Source organism: Prionailurus bengalensis, chromosome E4 (genome assembly GCF_016509475.1).
Source record: "Prionailurus bengalensis isolate Pbe53 chromosome E4, Fcat_Pben_1.1_paternal_pri, whole genome shotgun sequence".
In the NCBI taxonomy this organism is placed as follows: domain Eukaryota; kingdom Metazoa; phylum Chordata; class Mammalia; order Carnivora; family Felidae; genus Prionailurus; species Prionailurus bengalensis.
In genome coordinates, this window is record NC_057360.1 from 63,875,240 (window position 1) to 63,902,776 (window position 27,537).

Below are 27,537 nucleotides of genomic sequence, written 5' to 3' on the forward strand. Positions count from 1 at the left end.
CATGAGTGGGAATATCTGTTGGATCCATTTTATCACCTGTTTAGAAGATGGTGTGAAGGTCCAGGGCCCTTTCAGCCACATGTGGCCAGCCTTGGCAAAGCTCTAAGGTGGTGCATCTGAACTGAGGGGGGAAACTGAGCCTGCGTGGAGATGGATGGAGCAGGGGCATCTTGAAGGCCAGGGACTCCAAGAAGGAGCCTGTGTCTGATATGTTCATGGGCTTGGGAAGTTACAAGGGTGAAAGGAAGGGCGAGGGTCAAACCCAGGCACCTTTGAGATGCTGAAGGCAGTTCTGAAGTGCTCTGTCTGTAAGAGCGCCAGGCCCTACACAGTCCAGAACCCTCTCCGACCGCAGGGAGAGAAGCAGCAGCTGCTTTTCTTTTCAGTCCACATTTTCATAGGTAGGGGTTTCAGGAGACTCCAGATCATTCTGCTGTGGTGGTGGCACCACCTGTGAGCCAAAAGACACGCAAGAATATGGTTAATAAAGCCTGGGAGGCGCTGGTTTCCTCGCCCCTGTGCCGGTGAGAGAGGGAGATGAGGCCAGGTCCATGGTGTAGAAGTCGGATCATATGGACTGGCCCAGCAATGGAACAATCCATCGAGCTGACGGCAGGCATTTATGGGGACTCTCCTAATGGGAAGTTGGCTAGGCTCTCCACGAGGGAGAGAGAGGACAGTTTAGCGCTGCAAGGTGAGGGGGCTACAAAAATGACAATAAAAGGCCTCGCTCTCAAGAAGCCATGGTCTAATGAACTCAGCCTCTGGCCCAGCTGGAGAATGTAAAGATGTCAAGCTATTTCGGGTGGCAGAGATTATGGATCAAAGTCATGGCCCAGACCAGTAGGCCTTCGTGGTCCCAAGGTTCTGAGGCCTCCTTGTTGGAGACTGTTCAGGGAGGGCTCTGAGGAACAGTTGAGATGTGAGCAGATGCAGGGAGCAGGGGAGGCGGGGGGCCGGCAATAGCTTGACGGTGGCATAAACCTTCGAGATGTCGTGCCGGGACTTGGGTCAGAAAATAAGTTTGAGAATTTCCTGCCCAAGTGGGCAACGAGAGCCTTAGGGGACCTGGAATCAGGACGGGTCCTCAAAATTCTGAAGGCAAGGGATAAATCCTGTTAAGGCCTTGGCTGGGGAAATGCATTGCTTTCCACTTAGGCTGTGGATGAGGGTGGCTGCGGGGGTCTGGAGTCCCTGGGGTGGGACCCACGTACCACTGACCGGACATGTGGGGACTCCAGGCCATTCTGAAACTCAGAGCAGGGACTGACGTCCCTGACTTTAAGATTGACCAGTGTTGGCCCAAACACAGAGGCCCAGGTCAGAGAGAATCCAGCGAAAAGTACAGGTGTGGCCTCAAGGCCATAGGTGACGTCCCTTACTGGCTCAGCATAGGCCACGTTCCCACAAGACAGGACAGGAGGCCAATGATGGTTGAACTGAGCTACACATCTGCACAAACTTTTACTGAGCAAATTCGGTCCAGTTTTTCAAGTTTATTTGAGAGAGAGAGAGAGAGTGTGTGTGTACATGAGGGTACCCAAGTGGGGGAGGGGTAGAGAGAGAGAGGGAGGGAGAATCCCAAGCAGGTTCTGCACCATCAGCACAGAGCGCGATTTGGGGCTCAAACCCACGAACCACGAGATCATGACCAGAGCTGGAGTCGGATGTTTAACGGACTGGGCCACCCAGGCGCCCCTCTATCCATCTTTTAAGGTCTAATTCAAATTAATTTTTTCGTGGAGCCTTTCCTGTCTACCTCAGTGCAGTGGTATCTTCCGCTTCCAATGTCTGGAAAACGCTTGGGAACTGCCCAACTAATGTAGAGTGTTTTCCTTGCCCCTGCAGGTGACCGAAGCAACTCCACTCCTTCACCGAAAGCCAAGAAAACAACAGGTCTTCAAGGTTTAGGATGGTGCCTTAAACACATCTGAATCCCCAGAGCACTCAGCCCAGTTCTGGGCAAACCAAAGGTGTTCAATAAATGTCTACTGATTGATTCATCAATCACAGGGAAGTAGCATAACTGAAAAGCTTTGAGGGCTCTTCTTTTTTAAAGTCTTGTTTTGGGGGTACCTGGGCAGCTCAGTTAGTGGGGCATCCGACTCGTGGTTTTGACTCAGGTCATGATCTCAGGGTCGTGAGATCGAGCCCCGTGTTGGGCTCCACGCTGAGCTTGGAGCCTGCTTGGGGTTCTCTCTTTCCCTCTCTCTGCTTCTCCCCTGCTTGCACGTTCTCTCTCTCTCAAAATAAATAAAATACTCATTTAAAAAATCTTGTTTGGACATGTTAAAACAAGGAGGAAAACAGGGAGGGAATTCTGGAGATTTGAAAGCAAAAGTATATATGAACCCAATGTTCTCAGGGAAGTGAAAGTGAAGCAGGCAGCTAGATTCAAGCCAAGGTTAATTGTTTAAGATTACTCAGGATTATTTTAAAGCTCCTTGTGGTTTTTTAATACTTAAAGTCCAACTACTATCTGTATGACTTGAGGCAAATTTAACTTCTCCGGATCTCGGCTTCGGGATGACAGCACATTTATAGAGCTGTCCTAAGGATCATGCGAGAATATCAATGTTTTGTAAACTGTAAAATTTCGTGTTAAAGTGGGTTATTATTATTATTTAATGGTAAGTTCTACCATTAAGGGATCTTTTAACACCACAATAAAACCAATGTGTTGTAGTTAATGGCACATTCTCCAAAACATCTTGGCATTGGACTCTTGGCTAATTTCTAATTATTTGGGGAAATTGCCATTTTGGTGGATTGAGATGGGTTAGAAATAGATTTAGGAGGCATGTGGGTGGCTTAGTTGGTGAAGCATGCGAGTTCAGCTCAGATCATGATCTCACCGTTCGTGAGTTCGAGCCCCACCTCGGGCTCTGTGCTGACAGCTTAGAGCCTGGAGCTGCTTCAGATTCTGCCTCCCCCTCTCTCTATCCCTCTCCTGCTTGCTCTCTCTCTTTCTCTCTCTCTCTCCCCCTCTCAAAAATAAGTAAACATTAAAAACAACAATAACAACAACAACAACTTGTGAAGCATTTAGCACAATTCCTGGCACAATGTAAGCAATAAAGATTAGCTATAGAAAAAGGAAAAAAAAAGAAATAGATTTAGAAATATACATAGATTATACACTATTTGTGTTTGCAGCCCCTTATGCTAGTTAGTGGTAAGAATAATCAGTATAAAATATTATTAATTCAATTAGAAATGTTTAGCCTTTGGCCAAACAGATATAAATCGGAAACATTTGTGTAAGCATCTCTATTGACCACGGAGTGTGTCTGGGGGGGGGGGGGGCAGATAGTGGGTAGGACTTAAGCTCCTTTGCCATGGGAATCTAGGACTTTCAGTTAAAATGGTCTGCACAATAATTCCTTACTTTAAGAGCCTCGGGATACAGAAAAAATTGTTCTCACCTTCTGAGGTGTCTGGATACAGCTGTAGATTGTGGCCGAACCCTCTTTCTGTTGAGGAACTAGGGTCTTTCCCTGTAACAGATCAACATCAGACTATCTGTACTCACCAGATGAGAGCTTTTCAGGGTGTCACTCTCAGCCCCTAAGGAGAGGGGACACCCACCAGGTTCAGATTTCACACAGAGGGCGGTGGCTGTCTTAGTGCGGTGGGTACAGTGCTTCTGGTTGTTTGACATCTCCCTTATTAATGGCCCAAGATTGGGAGCCGAGGATGAGCTCCTTCACTCCAAGGGATCCCAAGGTTTGGTTAACATGAGCAGAGCCACACTTGTCTGCCCGTGTGCTGCTGGTCCTGGCTCCCCGTGTGGGGGGACTAAGTCATCCAGGATATTGGATGGTGTTAGAACTGGAGGAGGAGGGAAGGTGTACTCGTCAAAAGGGCTCACCTGCAAGTTGAGGAATACTTGCGCATACACCGTGTTGTCTTGGGCCGTAGGTGCAGGTGCATTCCTCAGCATGACGAGATCGTACTCTGCTTGCCTCTCAGAAGCCGAGTCAGGTCCAGTGTCCTCCTGGTATCTTCCAGCCTTGACCATGTCTGTCGTCTCCTCGGTTGTTCCACTGCTGTCAGAGCTGGTGGCAGAGGGGGGCCTAGACCGTTGCTTGGCAGTCTTGAGAAGAGTGTCCAGCTTCTCATACCCTTGGGAGAGCATGTTGCACAGTGTGTGGCCAGCGGTGAGTTTTGAACACATTGTGCAGGGTCGGTAGAAAGTATGGCCGCCCCCCTCTTTCTTGTTTTGTGGAAAGAGCCAAGCTACTCTGACTTCTACCCCGGGTGAGGCCTTAAGAACTGGAGGAGAGGTTGTTCTCCAGTCTTCCCTTAGGGGGTTCCATCCCACTCTCCCTTCCTCCTTCCCTTCAAGCATTCACGTGTGACGACTTAGCAACTCTCAGGGAGCAGAAGTGGCCCCATTGCGTGAACCATCATAAGTGCCATGATGGGTACTCTGGGAAAACACAAAGGTCATTATGCCTGCTCTTCTCTATTTTATTTTGTTTTATTTTTTGAGAGAGAGAGAGAGAGAGAGAGAGAGAATGCACATGGGCATGTGAGTGAGCGGGGGAGAGGCAAAGGGAGAGAGGGGAGAAAGGATCTTAAGCAGGCTCCTTGCCCAACCAGGAGCCCGACGTGGGGCTCCATCTCACAACTGTGAGATCATGAACTGAGCCGAAATCAAGAGTCAGATGCCTAACCAACTGAGCCACCCAGGTGCCCCAGACCTGCTCTTGAAGGAGGAGGGATAGGAAGGAGAAGGCATGGCCAGTTAGGAAACTAGTACGCTATTTTAGGGAAGAAGTAACAAGGAATGGGAATGTCTAGTGATGAGGTCTGGTGAAATAAATTAAGGCACATCCGTAGGATGGAATAAATGGGAGACAGTCTTCATATACATGTTAGTATTACTAGGATATTCTGTTAAATTCAAAAAGCAAGTTTCAGAAAAATGTTACAGATTGCTTCCTTATGTGTAATTAAATGAAGGGCACCCACCCACACACCCACCACACACACGTACATGCACGCATGCACAAATGTATCTGATGCCTGTAAATGCATTAAAAGGCTCTGAAAGGATTTAGAAATACATCCTAACAATGAAGGCTGCTGGAGAGACTAGGAGATTGGGATTTGGAGGGAGATTTCATTGTATACCATGTGACTATATGAGTTTTCAATTAAAAAAAAATCCTATTCAATAAAACAAACAAAAAAAAATGGTGACAGCATGAACCTAGGCAGTGACAGAAGATGGAGAGGCTTTGGAGAGATGGTGGAGAGGTTAAAGAAGCAGACCACGGGAGTGGAGGAAAGGTGCGCTGGGGAGGGCGGAAGGGCAGGGGTGACAGTGGTGTCCCCAGTACTACCTTACTCCTCCTACTGTGCCCAGGGTGCCAAGGAATGAGGGCACAGGCTGGGGGAGACCAGGGTCCGCCCTGCCAGCTGTGAGGAGGTAGCTGGTGGGAAGCTCCACCCTTAGCCTCAGTCCTGTTTCTTGGCCCCTTTCTCTTGGTTATACTTTTCTTCAGAGAAGCCTGCACTGTTGGATTATTTGAGCCCCTGGCCTCCCACCCAGTCCCTCCTCTTAGTACATCTCCATGGGGGATCTCCTCCAGGAGGGGTCACCAGGGGTTTTTAAAAGCAGGACTTGTTTGAGTGGGTGGAGTCTGGGGATTCCTTAGAACTCCAGAGCTTAGAGTTCAAGGTGGTAATTGAGGACACCAAGGGATGGGAACGGGGGTGGGAAGGTAAGACGCAGGCATCTCAGCTCACCACCCCAACACCTGTCAGGACAGGCCCGCCTTCACACACTTTGTGCTGTTGGGGTGTTGCGCAGTATTTTGTTTGAAGAAAGCATGCCTTAGCTTTTTCAGAAATTGGGAAACTACTTCCTCAGTGATGCTCTTGGGTCATAGGTGTCTAGACGGTCTCACGGGTTTAATTTTCATTGGGTTTTAGTTTGGCTTCTGCCGCAGATTTGCCATTCTATCTGGCCTTTGTGTCTCCATTCTCAGAATGAGGAAAATGACTCCACCCTCATCAGAGGCTAAGTTCAAGTGATAGTGATCAAAGCCTGAGGAGCTCTAGAGACCCCAGAGGGCAGGCTGCCTCTCCTAGCTTTGGTCACCTTCTTTCTGGAGTCCATCCTCATTGTGGTTTCTGTACCCCAAACCGCCTTCCTTCTCCAAACCACATTATTTCTCAGACTTTAACAGGTATATGATTCACCTTGTGAAGATGCGGACTAGAGCTCAGTGTTCTGGGGTGGGGCCCAAGATTTGCGTTTCTAACAAGCTCCTGGCTGATACTCATGTCGCTGGTTGGCAGACCACATAGAATAAATAGCCAGGCCTTGGAGCTCCCATCGGGCCCAGGGACCCCATAGCCTGTGTCATTGGGGATATTACCTGGCGCATCCGCTGGGGTTTCAGCTTGGTTGGAGCTGGAGTCTGGGACTGAGTCTGAGAAACCAAAGTAGAGAAGATTTATCAATAGGGCTGTGAGGAGAGAGGCGTCTGATTTTGTGAGCGTCGAAACAGATGGGGAGAGATTCCTGGGGACACGGCCAAGGAAAAGGCTTTAGGGAGGAGGTGAACCCTGATGTGAGCAGGAACCTACGTGAAAGGGCGACCAGAGTCTAAGGTCATCTTCAGCTGAGAAGGCGGCCCTGGAGCCTCCTGCCATCCCTCTGCCCCATCTGTGGTAGCCACTCCTCAGATTGGTTTGTTGGCTCGCATCAGTTATTCCAGGGATCCTACGTGTTCTAACCAATAGGCTCTTTCTGGGAACTAGTCCATTTCCACGGCAATATGAGATTCCGAGGGAGCTGCCAATCATAATAGCTAATCCCCTTGGCCACGTGATTGGGCCAAGCCATGGTCACATGACCCGAGGCCAGGCCAATGAGAGATCTTTCAAATGAGAGTTGGAGGGAAACCTCTTTTTTCTCTTCCTGGTGGCGTATCTCCTAGTAGGTGTGCGTCTGGAGAGAGCAATTGTTGTGGTGTGGTACACTCCACCCCACACGTCAGCTGGGGTCAGTAGGAAAGAACTAAGCTGGCTCGAAGGACAAAGTAGGGGTGAGGGATGGAGAGCTCTGGTCATTTTTGAGTCTCTGGTAACGTTTGTCCCTAAGGCCAGCTCCTCCCCTGCCTTCCCCACAATGAGCACCCCTCCTCCCCATCACTCTGAGAAGAAATGAGGTCTTCGGATAGACGGAGGAGGGGCGGGGGGGGGGTGGTGCGGAAAGGAGTGTGGGGGAGGGGGGATCATGAGAGGACAGACAAGCCTGCAAAGGTCCCAGGATATGGCCTAGGGCAGATGCCATTGATCTCAGAAACCCACGCCGTCCTTTTTGCTTCCACATGCACCACCAGATGGAGATCCCAAAGCACAGAAGAATAAGAGCCATCAAGGAGAGTCCAATGTAGAGCTTCATGTTTCTCTCGTGCCCTTTGGAGAGGAAATGAATGGTATTAGTATAAATAATGGTAGAGAGGTTGGAACCATCAGTGGACACAGCATAATGACCATCCTACCTGCCTCTTAAAATTTCATGCTATTGCAGAGCATATTCCTTTTCATTCATTCTACAACTATTCATTGAGCAGGTATTGTTCTGGACAAGAAGCTATAGTCTGTCTTATGACAGACACTGTCTCTAGGTAGAGCCCCTTGCCCAGTGTCGCAGAGTTCATCCTGAACGGGATTTGAACGTAGGCTGCCTGATTCCTAAACACCCTTATCCATCACACTACACTGCTCCTTTCTGTCAATGATATAAGGGCAGTTCCAGGCTCAAGACAGAGTCAAAATTCCCACTTAATTGGGCTCTAAATCCATCTGCTAGCCTGACCTAGCCTTGTCACATTCTAGGGAAACCTTCCTTTTTTCTACTTCCTTCTAGAGCAGAACAGAGCACAGAGCTCAGGGTTTCAATCATGCTTTTGTTGTGTGGCCTTGCTCAAGTCCCTTATACTTTCTGAGTCTCGGTTTCTTCATGTAATGGAGAATGATAAGAATATTTGCCACATAAGATTATTGTAAAGCTGACTGTGTTAAAACTCACAAGGACCTAGACTAGTGCCTGGCATCTAGTAAGAGCCACCAGGGCTTCATTTCTTGCTTCTACTCTCAAGTGTAGTGGCCACGAGCCATGGCAGGAGCCATTGGAATGTGGCCAGGTTGACTCTGGAGCTGAATTGCTTACTTTATTTAATTTTTAAAAATTGAAATTGAAGTATGGCTATTCAATTTCTTATTGAAAAACCTGATAAGTAGGTTTGGAGCAACTTGGATATGTAAATCTAGCTTTTCAACTCTAAGTTTTATGAAATCTGAATACAGATCAAGTACTTCCCATGAAAATTTGGCATCTGAATTGAGATGTGGTGTTAGTGTAAAAACGTACCAGATTTCAAAGATTTAGCACAACATGAAATGTAAATTATCTCCAGGATAATTGCATATTGGCTACATATTGAAATGATGATATTTGGATATAGCGGGTTAAGCAAAATATGTCACTGAAGTTAATGTTACTTGTTGCTTTTTGCTTTATCTAATGTGGCTATTAGAAAATGTAAATTCCATGTGTGGTTTCCATTATATTTCTATTGGAATGTGCTGCTCTAAAGTACTCTCGCCCACACTCCTTCGCTGCACTTCATAAAGAACCACTCAGAATGCAGACTCTTGGATCCAAGGCAACCTGGGCAGATGTCACCGGGAAGAAATGACTGGGAGCTCTTGCTGACAGGGTTCCTGGTGGTACATGTGAAGTTGGGATGATTTTCATCACTTCTCCAAGAGATATTGAGGTGAGATCCCCCTTGGGACATGACAGTTCCTTTCTGTAGGAAGGTCCATAAGTATGTCACATTGTGTCCACTGTCCTCCACTGAACATGTCAGGCTGACCCTGCAGATGCCATCCTCAGTGAGCTCAAGGCTCCCGGTAACTTTTGGCTTCTTCAGCCTCCCTGTGTGGGGAGAAAGACCTAATGTAGAGCCAGGCCCACCCACTGGGCAGTCACCACGTCTTTACTCATTCAGAATATGCTCATGAAATTGTGTGTTGGAACTGCCTTAGGGCTGAGAAAGTGCCTCCAGGAGTCACAGACATTTTGGAGTGCACTTGGCCTTTCCCTTAGTGGCCATGAAATCTCAGACATATCAGTTCAACTCTTGGATGCTTGGATGCTCGGATGTTAAAGGAGTTAATAAAAAGTAGAAAAACAAAGATACCACATCATTCTATGGAGTACCCTGTGAAGGACGAGCAAACCCTTCCACACAAGTAAGCACAACATTCCATGTGCTCCAAAGACTCTTCAAGGCTTATGTGCTGAGGTGCCATCGTCTAAGTTTTTTTTATTCAGGAGATAAAGTGTAGAGGGGTGAGTGCAGCACTGACACAGAGTTAGTGCCCAATAAATGTTAGCAATTTTAACAGAAATGTAAGATGGGCATCAGTTGTTCCCAATGCATTATTATTTTTACTAAATCTTCTTGCTTAAAAAAAATTAGATTTGAGTCACAGCTGCTATCGACGTGGACTAGCTGACTTCCAGCATACCTTAGCAGAACCATGGACAGTGACTCTTTTCAGCTACTTAGACATCAACAAACCCAGGCAGGGGATGTGATGACAGGAGAGCCAAGCAGCCCTCGTTGGGGGTCAGAGGGTCTTTGGACACTAAAGGCTTTCTCCTCAGTCTTCTCCAATTCCACTCCAGCCAGCTGTTCTCTTATTCAAAAATGATAATATTCGATATATATAAAAGAAAAAAAAACGATAAGCGATGCAGGAAAACAGTGGCGAGTATTGAAAGTTGGATGGTGGAGACCTAACTGGAAGTCTAGAAGGGGGACATTGGTAGGTGGATTTTGCCCAGCTGCTGGTTAAAAATTTTTCCTCCTGTGAGTTGACTGGTGTGGACCCAATAGTTGTTCAGGTGGCCTGAGGCATTTTGGTAGGAGGAGAGGCTTGAGGGAAGCAGGAGGCAGGGAAAGCAGCAAAGAGGAGAAACATTTCAGGGAAGGAATCTAATGCTTAGCGCTCTGCTCAGAAACTCACGGTAGATGAGCAGGGTGAAATGTTTTCTGCTGATGACTCTGGAGGCCTTTGAACACACATAGGCATAGTAGTGGCCAGCATTCTCCATCTTTAGCTGGCCAATCTTCAGGGAGTAGTCTTGGCCAGAGTTCTTGTCAGGAATCTTGGGCTTCACTTCCTGCTTTTTGGTGATAATAGATGTGTTAAACATCCAGACAATGTTGTTCACGTAGTGACTGGCCGAGAGTGTTAGGGGGAGGGTGACTGACTCCCCGAGGATCCCCACCACTGTCTCCCCCGTTGATCCTCCTCTGGAGGCTCCCGGAGCTGCAATCAGAGATGAGACATTGTGACTTTAGTTACTGGCCCTATTAACCCTCAGCCTGCCTGAAGGAGACTGAAGTCCCACATGCTCTCCTGCCCACACCCCCTTTCCCTTCCTATCATGAGGCATCCCTGCGGAACACTTGTCACAGACAGATATGCACCTGGCTCTGCCTTTCACATACCCAGTCCTCTCCTGCCCTTCCTGACCTTCTGAGGAGACCCCAGGGGATACCCCCACCCAAGCAAAGAACAAACTGGATCTCTTCATCCAAACTCTCTTCCCTTCCCTTGTTCTACCCTTAGAGTTTCAGTTCCCTGGTAGTTCCTAGATGCCCCATCAGTCTCTCTCAGGCCTCAGATGGTAGAGTACGAGGGGTCTTCAAGCCTATCTTCTTGCTTCCCTATTCCACCTGTGTCCTGCCAGAACCCTGGCAGGGTTCCATAGCTACTGAGACTTTCTGGAATCGCCAGGAGGGCCTAAGTGGAACCTGTACCTGTACAGAACTGCCGGACATGGATGGGGCCGGAGGTGCTCTGGCTGACTGGGTTCCTGGCTGTGCAGGTGTATGGCAGGTCTGGGTCACATGGCATCCAGTAGATGGTGATGGTGGAGGCCCCATGGGATTCAGAAGCATGGGTGTTCTTCGGGGTCCAGCTGTACAGAACACTTGTCCCTGCCCTCTCCACAGAGCAAATCAAGGTAATGTTGCAGGAGGCACTATCAGACATGTTCACGGACTTCACGACAACTCGAGGCACCTGCACCTGCTCTGTATGGACAACAGCAATGAGACTACTCACATTCCTTCTGCAGCAGGACAAGGCTGAGAGAAGAAGGTGATGATGACAGAAGAGCTAGGCAGAGAAGGAAGAAGTCAGCATCCTTCAAGGGGAAGTTTTCAGGCTAGACTGCCTCTTTTCTACATTTCCATAGATCCTCGACAGGTGTTACTTCCATGACTCAACATGACTGATTACTCCCCTCCCCATCAGTATCTGAACTACTTGAGGACAGGGCCAATGCCTGCGCCTGGACGTCTAACACAGGCTCGGCCCCTGAAAGTCACTCTTGAATGTTTGGTGAATAAATGGATAAATGAGTCAGCCCCAAACACTGTGGAGTAGGGAGCTCTGCCTCTAGATTTTTGAGTTCCTTTTGTCTTTTGATCTGAATTTATGACCCGTTGTGCTTCCAGAACTCCTTCCTAGTCCTTTCCTTCCCTTTTGTTCCATTTCCCCTATCCACTGTGTGTGTGTGTGTGTGTGTGTGTACAGGTGTGTGTTTAAGTTTGCTTTTTTGGGGAATTAGTAATACATAAAATTGAAAAGATACACGAAAGAGTATATAATTTAAAAAGCAAGCTATCTTGTCCCAGACACCTATTTCCTCTCCCCAGGAATTATTCCGAGGCATTTCTTGTTGATCTTTCTAGAAATATCCTAGGTATAGATGCATACATGATAGCATACTATATATACTGTTCTGAACCCTTTAAAAATCTAACAACATATTGGATTTCTGGGGAAGATGGACCCCAAGTAAGAGGACCCCAAGCTCACTTTGTCCCATGGATACAACCAGGTAGCACCCACATCAACGTAAATAACCCAGAAAACGACCTGAAGACTAGCAGAACGAACTCTCCACAGCTGATGTATAGAAGAGGTCACATCAAAGAGGGTGGGGAGGGCAGAGATGCAGTTGGGAGCTAAATGGACACACAGGACTGTCCAAGGGAGGGAAGGTGCAAGAGGGGACAGAAACAGACTCTCATACAGGGAAGATGAGTCCTTATAACATTTAGTTTTGAAAAACAGTGGGGCCTAATTTCATGAGTTCTTACAATCAGTGGGGCTTAACACCTGGAACTTAAACATTATTTTTTAATGTCTAATTTTGAGAAAGAGAGAGAGACAGAGCATGAGTGGGGGAGGGGCAGAGAGAGAGGAAGACATAGAATCTGAAGCAGGCTCCAGGCTCCGAGCTGTCAGCACAGAGCCTGACTTGGGGCTCAAACCCACGAACTGTGAGATCATGACCTGAGCTGAGGTCAGATGCTCAACTGACTGAGCCACCCAGGTCCCCTAACACCTGAAACTTTAAAAGTCAGTGGGCTCAGCTCTGGGAGGGGGAGAGGAAACTGAGTACCTGCCCTTAAAAAGGCAGCACCACAAACGGCTCTGGAGATACAACATAGAAGCAGCAGTTTGAAACCCCTGTAATATATGGGAAAGGCATTTGTTTACTAATCTCAGAGTGTGTGCTGTAGGGGCAGAGATTGTTGAGAGCTTCTCCAGGAACGAGGGAGCTGGTGGAAATCATACCCCTCCCTGGCCCGCCAGCCCAGACACATGGACACCTGTGGGAACCAGTGTAGGGCCAACACTTAATACCTAACTTGCTAGCCGCACACTCCACCCCTGCATTCTCCCATAGATATGCCCTCTCCAGTTATGCCTCTGTTCTAGGTCCCCTCCCACGGCAGACCTGAACAAACCTTGCTAACACCAGACACCCTGTCCTCCACACTAATCCCTCCTCCTCCGGCCCCACCGCTTTTGCAGATCTGTTCCCTCCAACCCAGCCTGCCTGGTTCCCATTGGCTATAGGTCCCCTTCTGCAACCAACCAGCGCAAACCTTGATAATGCTGCCAAGCCTGCCCCTGCTTTCTCTTGTGGCCCTGCCCCCTCCAGTGCACTCTTGGGTGGAGCCCATCCAAAGTGAGGCCACAAGCCTGGCAGTGTGCAAGCAGTGCCAGCAGGGGCCAGCAATGGGCCGGGGACAGACATCTGGTCTGACTACAGGCCTTGCCCACCAATGAAAGCTTTTCTGGAAACAAAACAAGGAAAGCACCCTGCAGTTCAGTGCTACTGCATCTCTGGCAAATGCTTGGTCTGAATTGACTCAAGGCCAGGGCCCCAGATTGGCCCACTAACAACACAAGGACCAAACCCTGCCCACAACAGGAAAGGACAGCCATTGCAGATGACTGGAGTGAAGGCAAAAGTGGCTCAGCCACAACAGCAGGGCGTACACAACACACGTAGGAGACACCCCTGAAGCTCCAAGTTCTGGTGAACAAGGGACACTGCACTGCAGGGCACTCTAGGTCCTCTTCTTCATAAAGCCACTACTTTTTCCAAATGTTTATTTATATTTTATGTACAGAGAGACAGAGCACAAGCAGGGGAGGGGCAGGGAGAGAGGGAGACAGAATCTGAAGCAGTCTCCAGGCTCTGAGCTGTCAGCACAGAGCCTGACATGGGGCTTGAACTCATGAGCTGTAAGATCATGACCTGAGCTGAAGCTGGATGCTTAACTGACTGAGCCACCCAGGCACCCCAAGCCACTACTTTGAAGAGCAGGAGATGAAACTGACTTTCCTACCACATATAAACAGATACAGAGAGTTAGATAAAATGAGGAAACAGAAGACTATGTCCCAAATGAGAGAACAAGACAAAATCATGGCAACAGAAATAAAAGAAATGGAGATAAGTAGTATGTCTGATAAAGAATTTAGAGTAATGGTCATAAAGATACTCACTGGACTTGAGAAGAGTGGAGGACCTCAGTGGAGTGGAAGACCTCTCTTTAAAAAAGAGATAGAAAACATAAAAAGAACCACACAGAGAAGAACCCAACAACTGAAATTAAAAATACACAGATGGAATAAAAAGACCAGAGAAAGCAGAACAGATCAGTGACATGGAAGACAGAGTAATGGAAAACAATCAAGCTGAACAGAGGAAAAAAATAATTAAAAAAAAAATAAAAAGAAAATAGACCGGGAGCTCAGCAACACCATCAAGTGTAATAATAGCACTATAAGGATCCCAGAAGGAGAAGAGAATTTGAAGAAATAATAGTAAAAACTTGCTGAATCTGATTTCTGAAACAGAAATCCAGATCCAGGAGACACAGCCCCCCAAAATCTCCCAAGGACGTCCACACCAAAACACATAGGAATTAAAATGGCAAAAAGTAGTGATAAAGAGAAAAATTTAAGAACACCAAGAGAAAAGAAAACAGTTACATGCAAGGGAGAATCCCATAAGGCTATGAGCTAATTTTTCAGTAGAAACTTTGCAGGACAGAAGGGAGTGACATGATATATTCAAAGTGCTGAAAGGAAAAAACCTGCAACCAAGAATACTCTATCAGGCAAAGCTATTATTCAGAATAGAAGGAGACACAAGGAGTTTCCCAGACAAATGTTAAGGGAATCCATGACTACTAAACCAGCCCCGCAAGAAATGTTAAAGGGGACTCTTTGAATGGAAAGGAAAGATCATAAGTAGGAGTGAGAGAAGTAGGAAGCACAAAAGCAATAAAAATAAATTTATCTGTAGAAATCAGTCAAAGGATTCACAAAATAAAAAGATGTAAAGTATGGCACCATATACCTAACATGTGGGAGGGAGATGAGTAAAGAATAGGTTCAAATTTAAATGACCATTAATATAGGCTGCTATATGAAACAGATGTTATATATAGACCTAATGGTAACCACAAATCAAAAATCAGTGATAGATATGCAAGGAAATAAACAGAAAAGAATCCAAGTATATCACTAAGAAAGCCAACAAATGGTGAGAAAGAGAGCCAGACAAGAAAGAGAACTACAAAAACAACCACAAAACAAACAACAAAATGGCAGTAAGTACATACCTGTCAATAATTATTTTGAATGTAAGTGGACTGAAAGCTCCAGTCAAAAGACATAGCATGGCAGAACGGATAAAAAAAAAAGCAAGATCTATTTATATGCTGCCTATGAGAGACTCATTTCAAACCTAAAGACACATGCAGATTAAAAGTGAAGTGATGGAAAATCATTGATTATGTGAATGGAAATGAAAAAAAAAAAGCTGGCAAAGCAATACTTATATAATTGACAAAATGGGCTTTAAAACAAAGAGTGTGACAAGAGAAAAAGGACACTATGTAATCATAAAGGGTACAATCCAATGAGAATATATAACAATTGTAAATATTTATGAACCCAATATAGAAGTACCCAAATACATAAAGCAGCTAATAACAAACATAAAGAAAAGGAAGTAATTGATAGTAACACAATACTAGTAGGGGCCTTTAACACCCCACTTACATCAATGGATAGATCATCCAAACAGAAAATCAACAAGGAAACAAGTGGCTTTGAATGACATATTGGAACAGATGGATCTATAGATATATTCACAACATTTCATCCTAAAACAGCAGAATACACATTCTTTTCAAGTGCTCATCAGCATTCTCCACAATAGGTCACATACTTGGCCACCAAACCAGTCTCAACAAACTTAAAAAAATCAAAGTCATATCTGCATCTTTTCTGACCACAACACTATGAAACTAGAAATGAATGACAAGAAAAAATTTGGAAAAAATACACACACATGGAGGTTAAATAACATGCTATTAAACAATGAATGAGTCAACCAAGAAATCAGAGGAAATTAAAAAAAATACACGTAGAAAATGAAAATGAAAACACAACAGTCCAAAATCTTTGGGATGCAGCAAAAGTTGTTCTAAGAAGGAAGTTTATAGCAATATAGGCCTACATCAAGGAGCAAGAAAAATCTGACATAAACAACCTAACTTTACACCTAAAGGAGCTACAAAAGAAGAACAAACAAAACCCCAAACCAGTCGAAGGAAAGAAATAATCAAGATGAGAGCAGAAACAAATGAAATCAAAACTTCAAAACAGACAAACAAACAATAGAACAGATCAATGAAACCAGGAGCTATTTCTTTGAAAAGATCGACAAAATTGATGGGCCTTTAGCTAGACTCAGACAGAGAGAGAGAGAGAGAGAGAAAACTCAAGTAAACAAAATCTGAAATGAAAGAGGATAAATAACAACTGACACACAGAAGTACAAAGGATTATAAGAGAATATTATGAAAAATTATGTCAATAAATTGCACAATCTAGAAGAAATGGATAAATGCCTAGAAAATATAACCTCCCAAAACGGAATCAGGAAGAAATAGAAAATTTGAACAGACTGATTACCATCAATGAAATTGAATCAATAATCAAAAAACTCCCAAAACACAAAAATCCAGGACTTGACATCTTTATAGATGAATTCTATCAAACATTTAAATAAGAGTTAATGCCTATTATTCTCAAACCATTCCAAAAAATAGAAGAGGAAGGAAACTTCTAAATTCATTCTATGAGGCTAGCATTACCCTGATTCCAAACCAGATAAAGACACTACCAAAAGAGAGAGAGAGAGAGAGAGAGAGAACTACAGGTCAATATTTCTTTTTTTTTTTTTAATTTTTTTTCAACGTTTATTTATTTTTGGGACAGAGAGAGACAGAGCATGAATGGGGGAGGGGCAGAGAGAGAGGGAGACACAGAATCGGAAACAGGCTCCAGGCTCTGAGCCATCAGCCCAGAGCCCGATGCGGGGCTCGAACTCACGGACCGCGAGATCGTGACCTGGCTGAAGTCGGACGCTTAACCAACTGCGCCACCCAGGCGCCCCATTATTTCTGATGAACATAGATACAAAAATCCTCAACAAAAAATTAGCAAACCAAATCCAGCAATACATTAAAAAAAATCACTCACCATGATCAAGTGGGATTTATTCCTGGAATGCAAGGGTGGTTCAATATTCACAAATCAAATGACGTGATACATCCCATAGACACAGAAAGGATAAAAAGCATCTGATCATTTCAATAGATACAAAAAAAGCATTTGACAAAGAACAACATCCATTCATGATAAAAATCCTCAACAAGGTAGGTTTAGAGGGAACACACCTCAACAAAATAAGCCCATATATAAAAAATCCCACAGCTAACGTTATACTTAATAGTGAAAAACTGAGAGCTTTTCCGCTAAGGTCAGGAACAAGAAAGGATGTCTACTCTCACCACTTTTATTCAAACTAGTACTGTATGTCCTAGCCATAGCAATTAGACAAGAAAAAGAAAATGTATCTGAATTGGTAACAAAAAGTAAGACTTTCACTATTTGCAGATGACATGATACTATGTATAGAAAACCCTAAAGATTCCACCAAAAAAAAAAAAGCCACTAGAACTGATAAATGAATTCAGTAAGGCTGCAGGGTACAAAATCAATATACAGAAGTGCATCGCATTTCTATACACTAATAATGAAGCAGCAGAAAGAGAAATTAAGAACACAATCTCATTTACAATTGCACCAAAATTAATAAAATACTCAGGAATAAACTTTACCAAGGAGGTGAAAGATCTGTACTCTGAAAACTGTAAAACACTGATGAAAGAAACTGAAGAAGACACAAATAAATGGAAAGATATTCCATGCTCATGGATTGGAAGAACAAATATTACTAAATTTCCAGGTTAGTCAAAGCAATATACAGATTTAATGCAATCCCTGCCAAAATACCAACAGCATTTTTCACAGAACTAGAACAAACAATGCTAAAATTTGTATGGAATCACACAAGAACCTGAATAGCCAAAGCAATCTTGAAAAAGAAGAACAAACTTGGAAGTATCATGATACGAGATTTCAAGATATACTACAGAACTTTAGTAATCAAAGCAGTATGGCACTGGCACAGAAATGGACACAGAGATGCATGGAACAGAATAGAGAGCCCAGAAATAAACCCATGATTATATATCAATTAGCCTTCGACAAAGGAGGCAAGAATATTCAATGGGAAAGAGACAATCTCTTCAATAAATACTGTTGGGAAAACTGAACAGCTACATACAAAAGAAAGAAACTGAGCCACCTGCTTACAGCATATACAAATGTAAACTCAAAATGGATTAAGGACCTAAATGTGACACTTTAAGTCATAAAGATCCTAGAAGAGAGCCCAGGTAGTGATTTCTCTAACATTGGCCATACCAACATTTTTGTAGATATGTTTCCTGAGGCAAGGGCAACAAAAGCAAACATCAACTATTGGGACTACATCAAAATAAAAAGCTTCTGCACATCAAAAGAAACAATGAAACGAAAAGACAACCTATTGAACGGGAGAAGATATTTGCAAATGACGTATTCGATGAAGGATTAGTGTCCAAAATATATAAAGAACTTATACAACTAAACACCCAAAAAACAAATAATCCAATTAAAAAATGGACAGAAGACATGAACGGACATTTCTCCAAAGAAGACATCCAGATGCCAACAGACACATGAAAAGATATTTGGGGCGTCTGGGTGGCTCAGCTGTTTAAGCGACCGACTCTTGATTTTGACTCTCATGATCTTATGGCTCTGCTGACCATGCAGAAACCCATGTTTGGGATTCTCTCTCTTCCTCCTCTTCCCCTCCCCTGCTCATTCTCTCTTTCTCTGTCTCTCTCTCTGTCTTTCTGTCTCAGAATAAATAGATAAAAAAAAAAAAGTTGGTCATCATCATTCATCATCAGGGAAATGCAAATCGAAACTACAATGAGACATCATATCATACTTGTCAGAATAGCTAAAACAAAAAAACACAAGAAACAACAAGTGTTGGTAAGGATGTGGAGAAAAAGGAACCTTGTGCACTGTTGGTGGGAATGCAAACTTGTGCAGCCACTGCAGAAAACAGTATGGAGGTTCCTCAGAAAATTAAAAATAGAACTAACATATGATCCAGTAATTCCACAACTGGGTATTTACCCAAAGAATATGAAAACACTAATTTGAAAAGATATATGCACCTCTATGTTTGTTGCAGCATTATCTACAGTAGCCAAATTATGGAAACAGCCCAAGTGTCTATCGGTAGATGAATGGATAAAGAAGATATGGTATATATAAGTGAATATTATTCAGCCATAAGAACAAATGAAATCTTGCCATTTGTAACAATAGATGGCTCTAGAGAGTATTTAGCTAAGTGAAATAAGTCAGAGAAAAACAAATACTATATGATTTCACTCATATGTGGAAATTAAGAAACAGAATGAAGAAAAAAAAGACCAACCAAAAAAAAAAAAAAAAGATGCTTAACTACAGAGAACACACTGATGGCTGGCCAGAGGGGAGGTGGGTAGGCGATGGATGAACTAAGTGAAGGGGATTAAGAGTACACTTATGATGAGGGTGTCTGGGTGGCTCAGTCGGTTGATCATCTGACTGGCTCAGGTCATGATCTCATGGTTTGTGAGTTCGAGCCCACATCAGGCTCACTGCTGTCAGTGCAGAGCTCCCTTCAGAACCTCTGACCCCCTTTCTCCCGTCCATTCCTCCACTCATGTGTGCTCTCTCTCTCAAAAATAAGTAAATAAACGAACATTTAAAAAAGACTACACATGTGATGAGCACTGGGTGCTGTATGAAGTGTTGAATCACTGCTGAATCACTGAAACTAATATAACAGTGGATGCTAACTATGCTGGAATGAAAAAAAATTAACACTATATCTTGGGAATTGTATGTCGGTGCACATTGATTCATTATAGAATCGATCATTGATTCAATAGAGTTGATTCAGTCTATTTCTATTCGCAGCATAGAATTCCATTTCTTTAATATATGCGGAGCCCTCTACAAATCAATTTAAAAAACCTACCTGATAGAAAGATGGTGTCATAGGCTGAATTGTGTCTTCCCAAAGTTCAGATGTTAAAGCCCTGACTCCAAGTACCTAAGAATATGTTTTTATATGGATATAGGACTGTGTTTGGAGAGAGAAGTCATTAAATTAAAATGAGGTCATTAGAATGGTCCCTAACCCAATATGACTGGTGTCCTTACACGAAGAGGGGGCACCTGAGTGGCTCAGTCAGTTAAGCGTCTGACTTCGGCTCAGGTCACCATCTCGCGGTCCGTGAGTTCGAGCCCCGCGTCGGGCTCTGTGCTGATGGCTCAGAGCCTGGAGCCTGGTTCGGATTCTGTGTCCCCCTCTCTCCCTGCCCCTCCCCCGCTCGCTCTCTGTCTCTCTCTCTCAGAAATAAAATAAAAACATTAACAAATTTTTAAGAAGAGGAGACTGGGACACAGACAACACGGACAGAATGACAACCGTATGAGAACCCAGAGAGAGAAGGTGGCTATTTGCCAGCCAAAGGGAGAGGCTTTGGAGGAAACCCAACCTGCCGACATCTTGACTGGTCTCCAGAGCTGCGAGAAAGTAAACTTCTGTTAAAGTTACTGTCTGTGGTACTTGGTTATGGCAGCCTTAGCAAACCAGTATGGATTTTGGTACCAGAAATGGGTTGCTGCTGTAACAAACACCGAAAAATGTGGAAGTGGCTTTGGACTCGGCTAACGGCTACAGGTCTAGAGGGTTTTGAAGCATGTGTTAGAAAAAGCCTAGACTGTCCTCAAGAGACTGTAGAAATATGGATGTTAAAGTTGGTTCTGGTACGGGCTCAGAAAGAAGAGAGGAGAGCTGAAGAGGAAGCTTCCGTTATCCTAGAGTCACACAGGGTATTATCATGAGCAGAATATTGGTAGAAATATGAACCCTACAGGTGTTTCTGGCGAGGTATGAGATGTAACTGAGGAACATGTTATTGGACACTAGAGGAAGTGACCCACTCGTCACAGAGTGGTGAAGAATTTAGAAAAATTGCGTTCCAGTGTTTTGTAGAAAGTAGCAGATTCAGGGGTGCCTGAGTGGCTCCGTTGGTTGAGCGTCCAACTCTTGATTTCAGCTCAGGTCATGATGTCATGATTTGTGGGTTTGAGCCCTGGGTCGGGCTCTGCGTTGACGGTGCAGAGCCTGCTTGGGATTCTCTCTCTCCCTTTCTCTCTCTCTGCCCCTCCCCTGCTCACACATGCACACACTCTCTCTCTCTCTCGAAAGAAATAAACTTAAAAAAAATTTAAGAAACAAACTTTAAAAAAAGAAAGTAGCACATTTAAATGATAAATTTGAGTATTTCGCTAAAGAGATCTCTAAGCAAAGTATTGAGGGCACTATGTGGTTTTCCCTTTCTGCTTGTCGTAAAATTTTAGAGGAGCGCCATAAATTGAAGAAGGAAGTGTTGAGAAAGAAGGAACCAGAACTTGCAGATTTAGAAAATTCTCAGCCTATAAGGTGTGGCTAGACAACATTTGCTGAAGAGATTACAGTGTGACTCATGGATTTAGTCAACTCTATCAGCAGAAGTGTTTCCAGCCTGGACTGAAGGGACAGAGGTGGGACAAAATTAAGAAACGCTGTCACACTTGTGGGATTCTACAGGATGGGCCAATAGAGCTACTCAGTTGAGATCATGCCTTATCCTTCGAGAAGAGGGAAGAATATGCCCAAGAGCAGTTCAGAGGTGGATAGGGCTGCCACTGCCTTTGCCCCCCTGGTCTAGAGGGCACAGGCCCAGGGGCAGTTGGTGGGGCGATTTCCTTCTTGGTTCCAGGGGTCAGGGATGCAGCCCAGGGCCAAGGAGGGGGGGCGGCCACCCAGGGGGCCCAGAGGATAGAGCATAAGGCCAAATAAGATTGTTCTTAAAGGTTAAAATTGAATGGAATTTGACCTGCTAGGTCGCAGACTTCCTTGGGATCCATGGCCGCTTTCTTCTTTTCTATTGCTCCCTTTTGGAATAGGAATGTCTATCCTACCATCCCAGTATGGAGACAGATAACTTGTCTGGTTTTACAGCTTCACAGCCCGGGGGGAATTCTGCCTCAAGACAAATTACATCTCAGGTCTCATCCATAATGCTTTAGATGATATCTAGATAAGCTTTTGGACTTAGAATTGATAGTGGGGTGCCTGCTGAGATGGAATGAATGTATTTCGCATATGAGAAGGAAGTGAGTTTTGGGGGGGCCAGAGGGCAGACTGTTATGAACTGAATCGTGTCCCTTCAAAATTCATATGTTGAAGTCCTGATCCCCGGTACCTCAGAATGTGACTGAATTCGGAGACAGAGCCTTTCAAGAGATAATTAAGGGGGGGCGCCTGGGTGGGTCAGTCAGTTGGGTGTCCTACCCTTCATTTCTGCTCAGGTCATGATCTGATGGTTCGTGGGACTGAGCTCTGCACTGACAGGGCGGAGCCTGCTTGGGATTTCCTCTCTCTCCTTCTCTCTCTCCCCTCTCTCTTCCTCTCTCTGCCCCTCCCCCACCCATCTAGCGCGCGCTCTCTCTCAAAATACATAAACAGACTTAAAAAAAATATAAAGAGGGAATTAAGTTGAAATTAGGAACCAAGGAACAGACTCTCAGCCCTACAGGACAAATTGTTAGTCACCAGAAGGGAGGCGTGGTGGGGGAATGGGTGAAACAGGTGAAGGGGACAAAGGGAACAGGTAACACTCATATTGGTGAGCACTGAGTAACGTACAGAAGTGTTGAATCACTATATTGTACCCTGAAACTAATAGAACACTGTATGTTAACTATACTGGAATTAAAATAAAAAACCTAAAAATAAAAAATGACTTACATGGATTATACATTAACCAGTAAACAATTTATTTAAAAGGACACTTTTTAGCTTCTCTTTTCTTGATAGGACCGTGTGAGGACGTGTCGAGAGGGTAGTTATTGGCAAGCCTGGAAGCCAGGCCGCAGGAGAAACCCAACCTGCTGATATCTTGAGTTTGAACTTCCAGCCTCCAGAACCGTGAGAAAATAAGTTTCCGTTGTTTAAATCACCCCGTCTGTGGTATTTGGTTATGTCAGCCCTAGCAAGCTAGTATAGATGGGTAAAGGGTATTATAACAGGGTTACAGAAAAGAGAATACAAACGGCTTTTAAACCTATTTTGTCTGTGTTTTCACTCTGACATCTATATTTATGGAACCGGATGAAAGTGACCAACAAGATAGTCCTATCTGTCCTCGAGGGATAAACTGCTGGAGAGAAAAAAAAAATCTCCTTTTAAAAATAAAAGATTAGGGGCACCTGAGTGGCTCAGTCGGTTGAGTGCCTGACTCTTGATTTTGGCTCAGGTCATGATCTCACTCGCAGTTTGTGAGTTCGAGCCCAGCGTCAGGCTCTGTGCTGACAGCGTGGAGCCTGCTTGGGATTCTCTCTCCCTCTCCCTCTCTCTCTCTGCTACCCTCTCTGTCAAAAATAAAGAAATAAACATAAAAAAAATCCCAAAAGATCAAAACCCACAGAAGCCCTCTAGAACTCACCATAGACACGCAGGATGAATTCCTCATCAATGGTGACTTTAGAATTCTTGCGGTTTATCTGGGCTTTGTAGGATCCTGCGTCTTTCAAAGTCAGGTTGCTGATAGACAAGGAGTAGTTCCAGCTGATGTTCAGTCGGTTCTGGTAGCTTTTGTCCATAATGATAACTTGTGTTTCTGTGACTGCTAAAGCAAGAGCATTTTGGGGACCATTCCAGGTGACGTGCTCAATCTCTGTGTCCACTGAAATGTTCAGGGAGAAAGTCACCGAACCCCCTAGAATCCCTGGCACCACTGTTGGGGGTGATGAGTCCTTTCCAGAGGCTTCTAGTCCTACAGCGACAGAAGAGGGAGTGGAGGAGCAGTTGGACTCTTCAAGTCAGCCTTCATTCATTCATTCATTCATTCACTCATTCAATAAAAACATCGTGGGCATAAATCCCAGATGATGAGAAGTGAAATAAAATGCCAGCCCTCCTTCCTCTAGGCTTGTTGCCTAACAAAATCATTCATTCATTCCCCAAATTAACTTTCATTCACTTTCTCCCATGAATGCATCTACAATAATCAGTGAAACAGACACATTCTAGGTTTCTGTCCCAGCAGGGAAACTAGCCTTGTGACTTTGGGTGAATTTTTGAATTTCTTCGAGAATCAGTTTACTCATCTATAGGACAGAAATGTTCGTTATGGGTGTGAGTGAACAGAGATGACAGAGTTGGAATAAAATCACGTTGCTGTAAATCATAAAGAACAAAAGAGGTAAAAAAAAAAAAAGGAGCACCTTTTTAAAAATTAGATGGCGAGATGGATGGACAGGTGGATAGATGGACAGGTGTGTGAGAAGGCGAGTGAAATCCAAGTGATGGCAGGTCCAGGGTGGGAAGCATATGAGTGTTAGTGTAAAATTCTTTCAAGCTTTCTCTGGGCTCAAGAATTTTCATAATAAGATGTTAGCAACAAACAGAGCATCTGTCTCACTCTTGCTTTCCCTCATGGCCCAGGGGATCTCAGACTGGCTTTGCCTTGGCCGGGGAATCTGGTCTCTCCTTAGGAACAAGGTTTGGGGTTCGGAACAGTAAGTAGCGTCGAATCCTCTCCTAATTGCCTCATCTCAGGAGAGACCAAGATCCCCGATAAACATTGTTACCACGGCTTCCAGAGGCCCGGCATCTGTCCGAGGCAGCTCATTTCCTTGTAGGGGCCCTGGGAATGTCGGCTGGGTGACCCCAGCCTGGATCCCCAGATTCAAGGACTTCTGAGGCTCTGGAGAGTCCTCTGAAAACTCCGGACTAGATCAGATGGGTTCAGGCCCCAGATTACTCCAGGAATCTGGGCGGAAAAGTAAGTAAAAAATGTTAGAGAGAGAGAGAGAGAGAGAGAGAGAGAAAAGGCCCAGGTACAGCCTGGACTGATGGAAAAAGGCCGAGGCATGCTCTGAATACCCAGAGGGTACAGAATTATGCAGATACAGAGAAGAGACTCCCAGACTGGTGGAGATCAGGTGTGTGTGTGGAGGGTTCTCTATCCATCATCATCCAAGCACTTGGACCTTGTGGAGAGGCAGCTAGGAAGGACGCAGAGCTAGGGACCTTGGACAAGCTAGGCTAGGTCACTTCAGGTGAATTCTGGGGGGTAGTCAGAAGGGAGAAACTTGGTTGGTTTTGATGCTGGCTTGAAGTTGCCTTACAGAGAGCTCTTCCCATCTGGAAGATGCTGGCGATTGCTACGTCATGGAGAAATCACCTCATTCAATCCTCAAAATTACCTGGTGACTAGCACCCCCCCCCCCCACCTTTTTGTTCACAGGTGAGGAGCTAAAATTTCAAGCGTTTTAACTATTTGCTTGAGACGACAGGGTCGGTCAGCTCTCTCTTCACATCCAAGATCAGCAAAGGTCCCCAGACTGTCAGCAAGGGGAGCGGGAGGCGGTTCGTGTCGGTCAAACCCTGTTACCTGTTACCTGGTGAAGCAAACAATGCTACATAACAGGTATCAGCCACCTTATTTCGAACTACTTATTTTGAACTATTATTGTGGCAAATCGTCAAACGACATTCAACGGTCGTGATAACTGAATTTGGCTTCTCTGCCTTTACTAGTTTCCAAATAAGCCACTTAGTGATCATTATAACAATCAGCTTCTACCAACTAGGTACCGAGCACTGACATGTATCATTTTTAATCTATTGAGAGAGTCTTGCATGATCCAATTTACGAATCACATTCTCTACTTAGAACGCAGAGACTCATACAGCTAGGAAGTAATGGAACAAGGATTTAATTTCAAATGTTTCCAACTGGCCCAAGGTAAGCCACTTTGGCATGAAGGTTATTCTGAGCTGAAGGCGATCGAGACCGTGTGGGCTCAAGAGAAACTTTGCCCTTCCCTTCACTACATAGAAGACTCTAAGTTGGGGTCTTTCCCAGGATAAGAGCTATGAGCAGAGATAAATCAGATCTGCGTGACCCATCTGTATGGCACGGCGAACATCTAATTACCAAACATCCGTTCTCTTTGTCGCCCTGTGAACTACTCGCCTCCCCTCGGAAGTCCCAGACCCCTGCCCCCTTCTCCTTAGTTTGGGATGACATACAGACCTCATTTTGCCTGTCTTTGAAATTCCGTGTCTGTGTGGATTCCCCATACATACACTATTAAGTTGTATTTTCTCCTGTTAATCTGTCTCGTGTCAATTGGATTCTTAGTCCAGCTGGAAGGACCTTGAAGGGGACAGGAATCCTTACTCTCCAAACAGGGGACAGGACGTTCTGCTCCCTGACACACTAAAACGGAAGGACTTTTCACCCTACTGTCTCCTAAGTTCCTGAAACCACTCCTTGGATCCACAAAAGCATCAAGGTAACTCCCTGCTAGACCAAAACAGGGAAGTTTGAGGTTATCCCGTCTGGTGGAGCTAGACAGAGGGAGATGCCTCTCTGCCTGGAAATTGCCTTGTTGGTCACCTGAGGCTTGGGTGACATTGCATTGGCTAATTTCGGGTTTATCCAACACAACCAAGAAGCACCCCAAGAGTTGGGTGTGGATATAAAGAGCCGTGATGCTTCCGATGTTTTTACGGTGAGCAATGATGAAAATGAAAAATGGGGAGAGTTCAGACTTGACCTCAGCCCTGGAATCTAGGCCCCTCTCCTCCACACATGCATCTGGGAGTTCTTCTAGAACTCCCCTCACTGACTTCCCTTCCTACTCCCACTACTTTTCGGGTCCCGATGCTACTGTACCGTGCCCCAAGGCCCTGGGGAAAATAGGATTACCAGGGGACAGTAGATGCCACCACACCGGGCGGCTGAGACATTCCCTGGGGTAGTGGGTCAGCTCTGCCTGCTGGCCATGCTGCTGAGAGACGTTTCCCAGAAACTTGCAGGACTTGGGCCTTGATGGGGAGGTAGGATGTGAGGAGCAAAGGACACTCAGAGAGCAGCCACCTAGCCCAGTGCCACCAGACCATCTCCAGATCCCCAGGGAAGCCTGAAGTTTGGGATAGAAGATAAACATAGCAGAACGTAGAAAGAAGTTCCAGGAGTTCTATGTGTCCCGAGGAAAGGGGGGTGGTTAGTCATCAGGGGAAACTTCCGTATCTCTCCGTGCATTCTATCCACACTGTGTGGGGAGCAAACTCACCACTCAGCATTTCTCAGCAGGAAAACGTGAGGGCGAGAGGAACACAGTCTGAGCCCAGACTTGTTTGAGACTGGGGCTAGGATGCCATCTACTCATGGTGAGTGACTGTGCACGCACTCACACACGGAGACACAGCTGGGAATGAGGTGGAACCCGCAGAATGACCACGAAGAGAAGAGTTTCCTGAGTTTACCAGCAAAGAATGTGACCGGCCCCAGAGGGACACCACGAGCAAGTGGTGGTGGCCGCAATGTGGACTTACCCACGAGCAGGAAGAGGAGATGTGTCCACAGTAAGGGAGAGAATACGTGCAGCTGACTCTTCTGTGGTTTCCTGGAGAAGGACCGTAGCACCCAGTCATCTGGGTGTTTCTTTGGACCCGCCATGATGATCTTCTCTCAGACCTCAGGCTGAAAGAGGAAGTGCTTACCACAGCTTCCCTGCTTGTGC

General features: G+C 45.1%; 1 protein-coding gene across 7 annotated transcripts; it reads right to left on the reverse strand.

The window, feature by feature from the left end:
• Window positions 1–12: 12 nt before the first annotated feature.
• Window positions 13–27,537, reverse strand: LY9 (lymphocyte antigen 9). 7 transcript variants are annotated; one of them, XM_043567685.1, is made up of 10 exons: window positions 27,350–27,531; window positions 23,445–23,774; window positions 10,863–11,138; window positions 10,063–10,368; window positions 8,696–8,965; window positions 7,330–7,437; window positions 6,393–6,446; window positions 3,872–4,125; window positions 3,426–3,497; window positions 13–451 (listed from the first exon to the last, which is right to left on the reverse strand). In XM_043567685.1, exons 1-10 carry the CDS (start codon window positions 27,471–27,473, stop codon window positions 383–385), a joined length of 1,863 nt encoding a protein of 620 aa, XP_043423620.1. In that variant the 5' UTR covers window positions 27,474–27,531; the 3' UTR covers window positions 13–382. The 7 variants fall into 7 exon arrangements, 5 of the variants coding, with proteins under 5 accessions (XP_043423620.1, XP_043423623.1, XP_043423619.1 ...); XM_043567688.1 differs by lacking the exon at window positions 8,696–8,965 and having other exon boundaries at window positions 27,350–27,529; XR_006295266.1 differs by lacking the exon at window positions 13–451 and having other exon boundaries at window positions 7,274–7,437; window positions 27,350–27,534.